At 59.6% G+C, this 11165-nt stretch overlaps 1 protein-coding gene across 2 annotated transcripts; it reads right to left on the minus strand.

Moving 5' to 3' along the window:
• Positions 1 to 247: 247 nt before the first annotated feature.
• On the minus strand, positions 248 to 10019 carry RHOC (ras homolog family member C). Of its 2 annotated transcripts, XM_075115483.1 has the most exons (6): positions 9927 to 10019; positions 8558 to 8630; positions 1980 to 2137; positions 1598 to 1718; positions 1199 to 1329; positions 248 to 1013 (listed from the first exon to the last, which is right to left on the minus strand). In XM_075115483.1, exons 2-6 carry the CDS (start codon positions 8562 to 8564, stop codon positions 840 to 842), a joined length of 591 nt encoding a protein of 196 aa, XP_074971584.1. In that variant the 5' UTR covers positions 8565 to 8630; positions 9927 to 10019; the 3' UTR covers positions 248 to 839. The 2 variants fall into 2 exon arrangements, with proteins under 2 accessions (XP_074971584.1, XP_074971585.1); XM_075115484.1 differs by lacking the exon at positions 8558 to 8630 and having other exon boundaries at positions 9927 to 10013.
• Positions 10020 to 11165: the final 1146 nt, after the last annotated feature.

Here is an 11165-nt window from a genome sequence, read left to right on the forward strand (position 1 = left end):
CGCCCGTTGCACCAGGGACTGGGTATAGCTGGGGAGCTCCTGCCAGCCCTTCCCATGTAAGCTGCTCCCAGGGTCTTACCCAAGCACGTGGTGACGAGCCCTGATCCTGCACCAGCGGCTGAAGCAAGAGGGGCTGGGGGCTGAGCAAGGCCCCCACCCTGCAGCACACAGACCCGGCCCACAGGCAGCCACCTGGACCAGCATAGGGGCACGAAGGACAGCCAGAAGGATGCCATGCAAGCAGAGGTACAATTACTGAAATACCAGTTTGCATTTATTCTCCCAATTACGCAGTTCAGTTTACTGGTGCTAAGTCCATGACCAATGCAGACTCGAAGAAGGCGTTACTGGCAGAGCTGGGCAGAGCGCTGCCCCAGCACGGGTACCAGGAGCAGCCGGCTCCATGGGGAGGCGGCTGAGCCCGGCTCTGCACACAGACAGGGCTGAAAGCGGCCCTGGGCACGTCTGTATAAAATGCTGGTGTGCAGCACCTCCTGCTTCTGTGGCACCTGCCCGGAGCTGGAGAGGGAGAACGAACACCGCGGCAACCCCCACGGGAGAGGCGAAACCAGGGAGATTGGTAAAAAAAGGGGGTGACAGAGAGCTATGTGAATGCCCAGCTCAGAGAGCAGCGGGGACCGAAGGCACTGGTGCCTCACAGCCCTGGGGTCACGCAGGGACACCCCACGGGCTTGGGTGGCAGCTCTCATGCAGAGGGTTCAGGGCAGGTACTGGCACCACGAGGTCCCGCTTCGGCCGCCTACCAGCGCTCCCTCCCCGTGCAGCGCTGGGCAGCCGGGAGCCGGCGCAGGCAGCTGCCTCCTGACCCACCGGGCTGCTCACAGCAGCGGGCAGCCTCTGCGCTTCTTGTTCTTCCGGACCTGCAGGCCTGCGCGGGTGGCCATCTCGAAGACCTCCCGCACACCCTCCTTTGTCTTGGCCGAGCACTCGAGGTAGCCGAAGGCATTGATCCTGTTGGCCATGTCCCTCCCCTCTTCTGGTTTCACCGGCTCCTGGAAAGCATCAAAAAGAGGGTTCAGGAGCATTGCTGGAAAACAGCAGCAAAAGCGCAGTGACTGCCCTTAGAGCATCCAGCCCTTAGCACCAGGGACTGGCACAGCAACAGGGAGCCCCAGCGAGGCGGCATGGGGAGAGGAGGATCGCTGGCCAAGGCAGCAGGACCCAGGGCTGCACCCACCTGCTTCATCTTCGCCAGCTCCCGCCGCGTGTGCTCGTCGTTCCGCAGGTCCTTCTTGTTCCCCACCAGGATGATGGGCACGTTGGGGCAGAAATGCTTCACCTCCGGCGTCCACTTCTCAGGGATGTTCTCTGCAACAAGGACAGGTGGACCCCCCTGAGCCGAGGGGCTGCTCCCCGCCGGTCTCCTCGCAGCTTGCAGGAACAGGCACCCTCCTCTCCCACCACCTCCACCAAGCCAGCCAGTTCCCAGTATTTTCCTCAAGTGCATGCAAAGCCAGGAGCTAGAGGGACTGGCATCCCACGGCGGGGTGGCACGGGGGCTTCCTGACCCAGAGGTTTAGCAGCAGCACCAAGTCCTGCAGAAGCCCCAGGTCCCCCCTCACTCCCTGGTCCCTACCGAGACTATCCGGGCTGTCAATAGAAAAGCACATGAGGATAACGTCCGTGTCCGGGTACGAGAGGGGCCGCAGCCTGTCATAGTCCTCCTGTCCTGCCGTGTCCCACAGGGCCAGCTCCACCTGGGAGGGGAGAGGGATGCGGCTCAGCAGGCCAGGAGTGAGCAGGTTTATCTTCCTCAGTTATAGCTATGGTCTTCCTCAAACCGGGGCAAGTTTGGGGTGACCCAGAAATGAGGGAGCTGCGGGGCACCCCAGGTGCTGTGGGTGCACCTGAGCCATGCAGACCAAGCCCTGGGGCAGCGCCGGGCAGTGGCACTGCCAGCGCAGGACCGTGGGAGTGAGGGGACAGGAACAGCTCCAGCACACCACGACAGTCCTTACCTGCTTCCCGTCTACCTCTATGTCGGCAATATAGTTCTCGAACACAGTTGGTACGTAGACCTCGGGGAACTGGTCCTTGCTGAACACGATCAGCAGACACGTCTTTCCACAGGCACCATCTCCCACGATAACCAGCTTCTTCCTGATGGCCGCCATCGCTGCGGGGACAAGCGTGGGTGAGCGGAACAGAGCAGCCACGGGCAGCCCATGCTCCCAGCCCCTCCTGGCCCCCCGTGCCCCCAAGTCTCTCACACCACTGCCTGGGAGGGTACCGGACACTGGCACCTGGGCACACCCCAGCGTGAGCAGCCACTGATCGCCAGGACAGAGGCTCTGCCGGCCTCCCGCCGGGCACACCTCCAGCTCCCGCACACAGCCCGCACAGGCACCGCGAGAACCAGCCCAACTGGAACCATTTACATCCATCACCACAGCCGCGGCCAGGAGAACCATCACACCGATGCCCTGGCAAGTGCTGGTGGCTGCACGCAGGGCCCTCGTGCAAGATGATGAACCGCCTTACCCACCCACAGCAAGGCTCCCGCCACGGCCCCCAAACCCTCCCGCGCTGGGCTTTCTCTCTGCGCCCCCACCCCAGGCACAGGGGATTTCTGACAACCTCAGAGTTGCACGCGCACACACACACACTGGTTTTATTTTAGATTATAAATTCTTCTGGGAAGAACCTGTACTCTGGGTTTCACCCAGGCACACTCACCAGCTCCCAGATAATCCGATCAGCAGCTGGAATGCACCAAGCCGAGCTCTCGGGGGTCCGGGTGAGCATGACCTGTGTGCCTTGCACCCAGCCAGCCCTACCCCAGCCCGTGTGACAAAGGAGCCTTTGCCACATAACCGCCAAAGCCAATGCTGGCACCGGCAGCAGGAGAAGCTGCCAGCCATCGCTCAGCAAACAGCTGAAATCCTGCAGTAAAGCAGGCTGCTTTCTGCCCCAGGAAAAAAGGATGTGGTCCTGCAAGTAAAACTATGCTTTCCCATCTTGAGCTTCAAAAGGAGATTATGGCTGAGCCTGGGAATTTCCCGGGGACGATGCCACAAAACACCTGCCGTGGCTTCTGAAGGAGGCACGAGAAAATCAGCTGTGGTGGGATCACATCCCTCCCCGACCTCAGGCCCCAAATCTCTTTTCCATCCCCAGCTCCCAGGTGCTTCAGGCCAAAGAGCCCGACCCACTCCACACGCACCCGCATCGCACCGCCGGCTCTCTGTCCCTGCAGAAATCCCGGGCACGGCACGCGCTGACAGCACAGGGTTTGATCCCTGGAAAGGCGCACGCTGCTCTGCGGGCTGGGGGAAATCACAGGCGACCAGAAAACTGCTCACAAAGGCGGGGATGCTCCACGTCCTCCAGCCAGCCCTGCCCCTCTCCAAACCCCCCCTGCCCCGGCGAGGCAGGACTGGAAGGGGCAGGGTGTGCTCGGGGCCTTGGGGAGGTCCGGCGGGAATAACTGTGCGGGAAGGACGCACACGCCCATGCGAACGCACCGAGCCGCCAGCGCTGGGAGTGGATCGCGCTGGGAAGGCCCGGCCGTCGCAAGCTTTGCATTTAACCAGGGCACTGACACAGAGCCTTAACGAAGGCCTGGCGCCTGTCCCCTCGCGGGACGATCGCACTCGCACCCTGTGCCAGCAGAAAGGGGAGGAAAAGAGGAAAAACCCGAGTAGGGCTGCATCGTAATTAGCTGCAAGTGAAGGATTAAGAAATTAGACTCAGTGGCTGACTTGCATTTCAAAAGCAGCCTGAAGAGAGCTCCTCTCATCTGCATACTTAGCAGGTCACTGCTAAGCTGCCTGGAGGAAACCTCCCCAGGACTGTCACACAAACCCCTGGGAAGTCTCGGGGACCACCCCAGCGCTCACAAACTGAACTGCTGACTGTGTGGTTGGGGCAGAAGAGAGAAAGGTTTCACCCAAACCCAGGCCAGACCCTGCCATAGCCCCAGATCTTTGCAGGTTACAAGCACTTTGGCTTACAAGCCAAAGCATGAATGGTTTGTGGCTGCCGAGTGCTGTGGAGCCATTAATAAAAATAGTAAGCTGGCACTTGTAAGGTGAGAAGAGCGAGGACGAAGGGCCCCATCCGGCAGGATCTGGCACCCCTCAACCAGGAGCCTTGGCGTTAAGCACACATCCCGGTGGAGCACCATGGCTATACAGAGGCCAAGCATGTTTGTGCAAGGCTAAAGTTGAGGAAAAAACCTGAAGTGCCCAAAGGGTCCCAACTACTGGGGGCTGAACGCGGAGGGGAAACCCCCAGCACAGCTCCCATTTCCTCTCCTCGTGCCCTCCTGCCTGTCCCAGCTGGGCCAGGGACACCCACAGCCCCATGCATGGGACTCCACCCCGAGCAGACACGATGTTTGTATTATGGAGCCAGATAAAGGGGCTGGAGAAGTCTGGTGCCTGCTGTCTCCTGCCCGCGTGAGGAGGGGAAACGGCTCGTCCTCTCTACAGCCATCATCTCCACAGCACGGAGAAAGGAGATGTCACGGGCAAAAAGGTCTATTTACTTAGACAGAAAGTTCCTTTGCCCACAGCAAAATGTGACTTGCTGCTTTGCGACTCCGTATTTCAAAGACAAACGGACGAAGAAAGGGGGCATAGGCCGTGCCGCTATCTAATCCACAGAACATGGGAGACATATCTGCAGCGCAAGGAACAGCGAATGCCTGGGGAGACAAACACCCGCTCCCAGACAGACATCGAGACCTGCCCGTGCCCAGTCTGCCCGGACATCACACCTAAACCAAAAAGAACCAGAGTGGTGGAGCACGGTGCCGCAGCCAGCCCCGCACGCTGCCGGCTCCCCTCCGCCGCCCCCCTGCCCGCACGCTCTCCCGGCGAGGAGGGCAGCTGCTGCCCTGGCTCCTGCAGCAGAGGCAGCCGGGCTGGGATGGGGCAGGAGGAGCCAGAGATGCTCCAAACTAAGAAGAGTCACCGCACCCAGAGCTCCTTCCCATGGCCTCCAGCATCCACCCTGACAGCTCCGGGCCCCAGCAGCTCCCGAGTGGTGACTCAGCGGGCAGAGACACTGTCCCCACCCAAAACGACTCATTCCATTACTCACAAGAGTGGTCCAGTAATAGCCCATTACTAATCCCGAGCCGGCGTGCAAAGGCGAGTGGGGCAAGGAGGCTGTGAGCACACAGCCGGCTGGGATGCCCCTGTCCGTGCCCTCACCTGACACCTTCCGATGCCAGATGCTGGTGGCACTCTGCTCGGGCAGAGATTAGCTCTGCTGCCAGGGGATGCTCTGACACTCAGCAGGACGAAACCAGTCCCTGGGACAGGGCTGCCTGATGCAAAGGACCTTGCACTGTTCCCAGATCACGAGCAGAGAGTGGAAAAGGTGGAGGCAATTCGAGGAGGATAGCTTTACTACAACTGCCAGCAGGCCAAATGATTAAAAGGACAGTCACTGACATCAGGTGTGGAAATTCAGATTTTAAACTCCGCTGAGCGTTAACCACCCTAAGTTACAGCAAAGGGTGCCCAGCCACGTTAGCAATCCAACCCAGCCCGTACAGCAGCCTCTGTTTTCAGGCGTGAGCGGCACTTTGGGAGCCTCGCTGGAGATGCCTCCTGCTCATTCACAGACATAACAAAAGGGAGCAGCAACTTCGTGCCGGCACCTCCCGCAGAGCAGCACTGCCAAACCCCGCAGGGCTCCCGCGCCCGCTGCTGCGGCAGGCTGGGCTGACACCGGGACGGCCGCGGGTTTAACCTGCGCCACTGCTGCCGGCAGCGCCCGTGCTGGCGGCACCAGCCTAATCCTGAGCAGCAGCTCCTTCAGCGTGCCAAGCAACTGCAAAATGGGACCAAATTGCTCTGCTCTACTTTCCAAGCAGCTGTTCTAAAGCCATCACCATAAAACCAGCCAGGGCTCCAGGACAGCCCTTGCACTATTGGCCTATCCCTACTCGTGCCTCAAAATGTGAAGTTCCTGCTGAGCAGGAAATGGGGAATTCCTCTTGCAGCAGGATGCGTCCGTCACCCAGCGTCTGCAAGGGATCTCAGGAAATGGCGGAGAAAGATGTTAACGCTTTGAAGAAATTGCACTAGGGACAGAAATCTTTCAGCAAACCTCCTTGGTGAGACTCAAACAGAGGGGTTTTGTTCTAAAGCAGAAATCCCCAAGCGCTGCTGCTGACAGCCCCACCCGGCTGGACCTGTCACACCACCTATCAGCAAAACCAGCCGAATTTCTGTTCTGCCCACAGCCCTGGCCGGAGGTACGACCCTGGAGCCTGGGCAGGCGGGGATGGAGCCGTGCTGGGAGCAGCCCTTTCACGGGACACCCCCAGCACTGTGTGCACAGCAGGGCCAGCTCTGCACCGTCCGTGGGCCTTGCAGATGCCCCACTCTGAACAAAACCTCCTCACCCTGAACGAGCAGAGGACAGCGGAGCAAGGAGGAGAGTCCAGCCTCCAGGCAGTGCTCGCACAGCCCCTCGCATTGCCCCGGTCATCTTCGCAGCCAGAGACAGGACAACAGACCTAGGGCTCATGCTCCTGCCTTGCAGAGCTGCCACCAACCATCTCCTTACAGGCTGCCTGTCAAATTATTAGAAAATATTTCTCTGCCCTGGCAGCTCTCTGGTAGCTCCCCTCAGACTGAGGCTCAGGGAACAGCCAGCCCGGTGCACGCAGACCCATCACCCCACAGCCCTGTCACCCACCCAGACCCGCCAGCACCGCGACACAGCAACAGAAGGAAAACCAGCTCCTTGAACAGACTGAGATCTTCCTGGCATTGCTGCGTCTTCAGCTCTGCTAAACTTTCAATGGTTTAACAAACAAAAGCATCTAAGTGCTTGGTTGGACTGTTTTGATTTAACTCTTGCTTGGGAAGGAGCTGGGCTAGTGCAACACAGACCAGGCTCAAGGCTAGCACCGCCACAAGGCACATAACTGGGTTTCAAAAACCTCAAAACACATGCTTTCAGCTCAGGCTGTGCAACCTGTAATACAGACAAGACCTACAGGAGCTCGCAGCATCCAGAGAGCACAAAACACTAGCAGGGAACACAGAAAATGTTTTCTAACCAGTGCAGCCAAGGACAAGCTGTCTCCACTTCTAAACATGGCCGTGTGTGTGCATAGGGCTGCCGCCACCGCCCGAGCACGCCAGGCGAGGGCATCTCAGGACAGGACCCCAGAGAGGCGCCACTGGGCAAATAAGAGCCACTTTGGACAACCCCAGGCCACCACCAGCGCTTCCAGAGCCCGAGGGGCCAGGGGCATGGGGGCGGCCTCGCTCCAGAACCCCCCGGGAGCAGCTCTCCTCCTGCCCACCAACACGCCACGGCTCCGACCAGCACAAGCAGGGACCCCACCCAAAGTGCGTGTCCAGGCAGCAGCTGCCCCCAAATTAAAGTAATTGGAAGGGGACTGAAGGCATTTGGGGATAGAACGGCAGAGCTACAGGGGTGCTTCACAACAGAAACTGTTTTAGCTGGTAGGACTTGCCGGCACAGCTGGTGTGAACAAAAATAAAGTAAACTTCCAAATTAAAATCTGACAGGTATGCCCATCGAGGGGAATTTAATTTGCTGAGACATCTAAATCACGGCCAAGGTAGCATAGGCCAAGTGTCCTGGCAAGTGTCTCGGGTATCCGAGGGACTCTCATACACACGCACAAAAAAGTTCCAAAACAGGCTTGAAGCGAAGAGCAGTGCCAAAGGGAAACGCAACGGCCAGGGCAGACCTCGGGCTCCAAGCTCCCAGGCACACTGCAGCTTCGAGATGATCGAAGTGGTGCTGGTTTTGGTGCAGCAGCACCTGCAATTTCAGGCTCACATAGCTGCTGGGCAGGCCAAGCTGTGCGTTTCTGCCTAGCGCAGAGGAGACCAGCCCTCGCTCATGCCAGCAACCATCGCGGACACCCAAAGCACGACCCACACCCACCAGCAACGCGAGCACCCACTGCGCAGAGCCTCCCGCCCCGCCTGCCACAACTCCTCGGTGTGTCTGTATCTACCCCCGCGAAAGCTGCCTGAGGCTCGCTCGTAAGACCTAGACCTGCCATATCCAAATGATGAGCCATCACAGAAAAAGGAGTTCAGACCCAGTGCTTAAGTTTTAGATCTTATAAATCTTTGTGTGAAGTTGTGAGCTATTCTGTAGGCATGATCAGACAGCCTGGGTTTGCAGCACGCTCCAGCGCAGCAGCGAAGGGCAACGGCCCAGACCCGGACCCAGAGCAGAGCAGCCAGGCTGGCTTGTTTTCATTGCTAAATCCCACAAAAACATCCACAAACAAAATAGAGGAAAGGACTTAGAGGAGATTTCTAAAGCCTAAACAAAGCTTGAACCAGAAGCGCTTGTGCTTTGTGGGAAAACGCTGCCTGCCCTTACCCCCTTCTCCAAAGGACATCATGCCATGTTCTCGTTGTACCTCCCATGGAAGTGACAGCCTTCCTGGACTCACGGCAGTACAAGTGTCTTGCTGAAAGCTTCAAATAACATGCCACAATCTCAGCAGGTGCTTGTACTTGTGCAATGCCTGACTGCTGCTGCCCCAGGGCCAATCAATATTTGCTAATATGTTCCTTACTTTTCATGTCAATACGCCTCTCCAGTGTAAACAGCAAGTTAGGAGGTGAGCCTGGTTAAATGCTCCAGATAACCTGTTGGAAGACAGTGACTTGGCTTATTTTCTACTTAAAAAACGTTCCCCTAGAGAAACTGTAGCTGTCAGGAACACGGGTTCAATTTAAGGTCCATAAAATCCCATACAGCTGTTAGCTATATTACTTGTAGCTGAGAAGGAGGAGCTGAACATAAATTGAGATTGTTTGGACACTAAAAAGCACTTGGAAAAATGAAAATAAAATGCAACTGGTCTCAGTGAAATATAGCCAGCCAAATCCACTACCTCCCCGCCTCTGGTTTCACGACCCAAACACTTTGCTGGGGATGTGGCAGCACTGCTGCCCAGCCCGGGCAGCACAGCCCCATCCCCGCTCCCAGCCCACCCCCTGCGCGATGCGCCCTGCGAAGCAACCCGGGGATCACGCTGCTGTTTGCATAGGGGGTGTTGAGAGGCTGAGGCTGCATTTAGGGGGTTTGGCTGCTGCTGGGAAGAGTTGGCTGCCAGACTGTTAGTGCTGGAAAGGGCCGCGCAGTCATGGTTTTGGAATGCTCCCTTGCTCCTAAGACATTACACAATTATTTCTCCTCCCCTGCAAGCCCCCCTAATATAAATGTTTAAAAATTAGCTCAGCAGTAAGCAAGGGGAACTTCTTTCCTTTTTCTGAAGAAAACACCAAGCGGCCACTCTGCAAGCAAGGCTGCACATGGGGACGCTGCTGGAGTGGGGAGACACGAGCAGGGACGGCGGGATGGGGGCAGCAGCCCCTGCGCTCTCACCCCAGCCCTGCCCGGGTCAGTCACCAGCTGGGGGGTACAGTGGGGAGCCCCACCCGGGCAGTATCCGCAGGTCAGGACCCACAGCCCAGGGCTGCCCTTGAAGAACAACCCATGGTGGCCAAACTGCCACTGACCCACCCCTACCCCACACCCAGGAGCTCCCACTCCATCCCGGTCACACCCATCCCACCCCATCCCATCCTGCTGCGCCCCATCAGCCTGGCTGGGGCATCCACCCCCCGTGCCCGGCTACCCCTGCCGTGTGCTGGGCCCCACCCCAGCACTGACCCCTCCATCCCACCAGTAACCCCACACCCCAGTTGCCCCAAACCCCACCAGTAACTCCACACCCTACCAGTAAACCCAGACCCCAGCTCTGACCGCACACCTTACCAGTACCAGTAACCCCCCACCCCAGTTGCACCAACCCCCCCCGACACCAGCCCCCCGCTTCCCCACCCAGCCCGACTCCACGGCCCCCAGCCCCCCGCCGCTCAGCTCCCCCGGCCCCCGCACCCCGAGCCCAGCGCAGCCCAGCGCAGCCCAGCCCGCACCTCTCTCCGCCGCTGCCCGGGTCCCGGTCCCAGCCCCGGCCCCGGCTCCCGAGCGCTCGGGCGGCGCCGCCCCGTCCGGGGCCGCCCGCGGAGGGCGGGGCGGGAGCCCTCCGAGCCGCGCTCAGCTGAGCCGAGCCTCGCCGAGCCGAGCCTCGCGGCGCCGCAGGGCGGTGCCCCTTCCCCGCGCAGCCCCCGGCCCGGCGCCGGCGGCACCCGGGACCCGCCGCAGCCTCGGCCAGCCTGGGCTGCCCGAAGGGGCTCTTCCCGTTTTAGGTGACTGGCGCCAGTGGGGGGAGGGGGGCGACCCCGGCTCCCAGAGTGCCCGGCGCTGCCAGGAAGGGCTGAGCTGCTGCTCCCAAACCCCCAGCCCAGGTAGCACCAAAGCAAAGAGCACCCCGTGCTTTGCCCCTAACCAGGTATCCCCCGCCCTCAGAGTACCCCTGGAGCAGACGCCTTTCCCCCCATGAGCGTTATTTATGGCAGCGCCAAGAGCCGCCGCTAGTGAGAGGCGAGCTCTGCCAGGGTGGCCAGAGGCCAGCAGAGGCAGTGGGGCCCAGCAGCCGAACCCCATCGCACCCCTCCTGCATCCCCCATGTGCTGCCCAGGCGGCTGCTCGTTCCTAGGGGAAGGCCCCGCTCACACCCCAACAGGCACAGCAGGGGTGTGAGGGATCCGGGTCCCTAGGATCTCGAGTCCCCTCCGCAGGGGCACTGCAGAGGGCAGCTGCAATGCAGCAGCCCCTGCCCTAGGACGACCCCAGCGCTGCAGGCAGGGGCTCAGGCTCTCCTCGCCCACAGCGGGCTGTCAGCAAGGGAGGACCGGGCTGCTCCTCCCTGCGATGCCCCAGCTGCAAGGCTGAGTCTCTGCAGCTCAGCCAGGGAAAGGCAGCCCCAGGGTCCTGGCCCAGACCCAGTCTCATAAACTGCTGCTATTTTAAGGGCTTGGAGACAATTTTTCTTAATTTATCAAGCCCTAGGCCAGGAGCTGGTTCCAAAGGAAATGTTTCCTTAGTAAAAAAGGGAACCACAGAGGAAGCTTTAAATGCAGCCTCTGCCTCCTTACAGCAGCTCCCAGGCAGTGACCTGGAAAAGCAGAGCCGGTTCTCAGCCAGCAGCATGAAGAGCACTGTGCTAGGGGCACAGGGCTGTGCAAAAGAGTGTGGGGGGAGCTGGAGGTGTGGGGAAAACGTATGTGAGCATCAGGAGCACCGGGGTAACAGTGGCAGTCAGGGGACATGTG

Source organism: Phalacrocorax aristotelis, chromosome 21 (assembly GCF_949628215.1).
Source record: "Phalacrocorax aristotelis chromosome 21, bGulAri2.1, whole genome shotgun sequence".
Classification (NCBI taxonomy): domain Eukaryota; kingdom Metazoa; phylum Chordata; class Aves; order Suliformes; family Phalacrocoracidae; genus Phalacrocorax; species Phalacrocorax aristotelis.

Coding starts and splice junctions, on each gene's coding strand:
- RHOC (XM_075115483.1), bottom strand. Junction 1,330..1,597: donor TGACAGCCCGGATAGTCTCG/GTAGGGACCAGG, acceptor TCCTTGTTGCAG/AGAACATCCCTGAGAAGTGG. Junction 1,014..1,198: donor AGCTGGCGAAGATGAAGCAG/GTGGGTGCAGCC, acceptor GATGCTTTCCAG/GAGCCGGTGAAACCAGAAGA.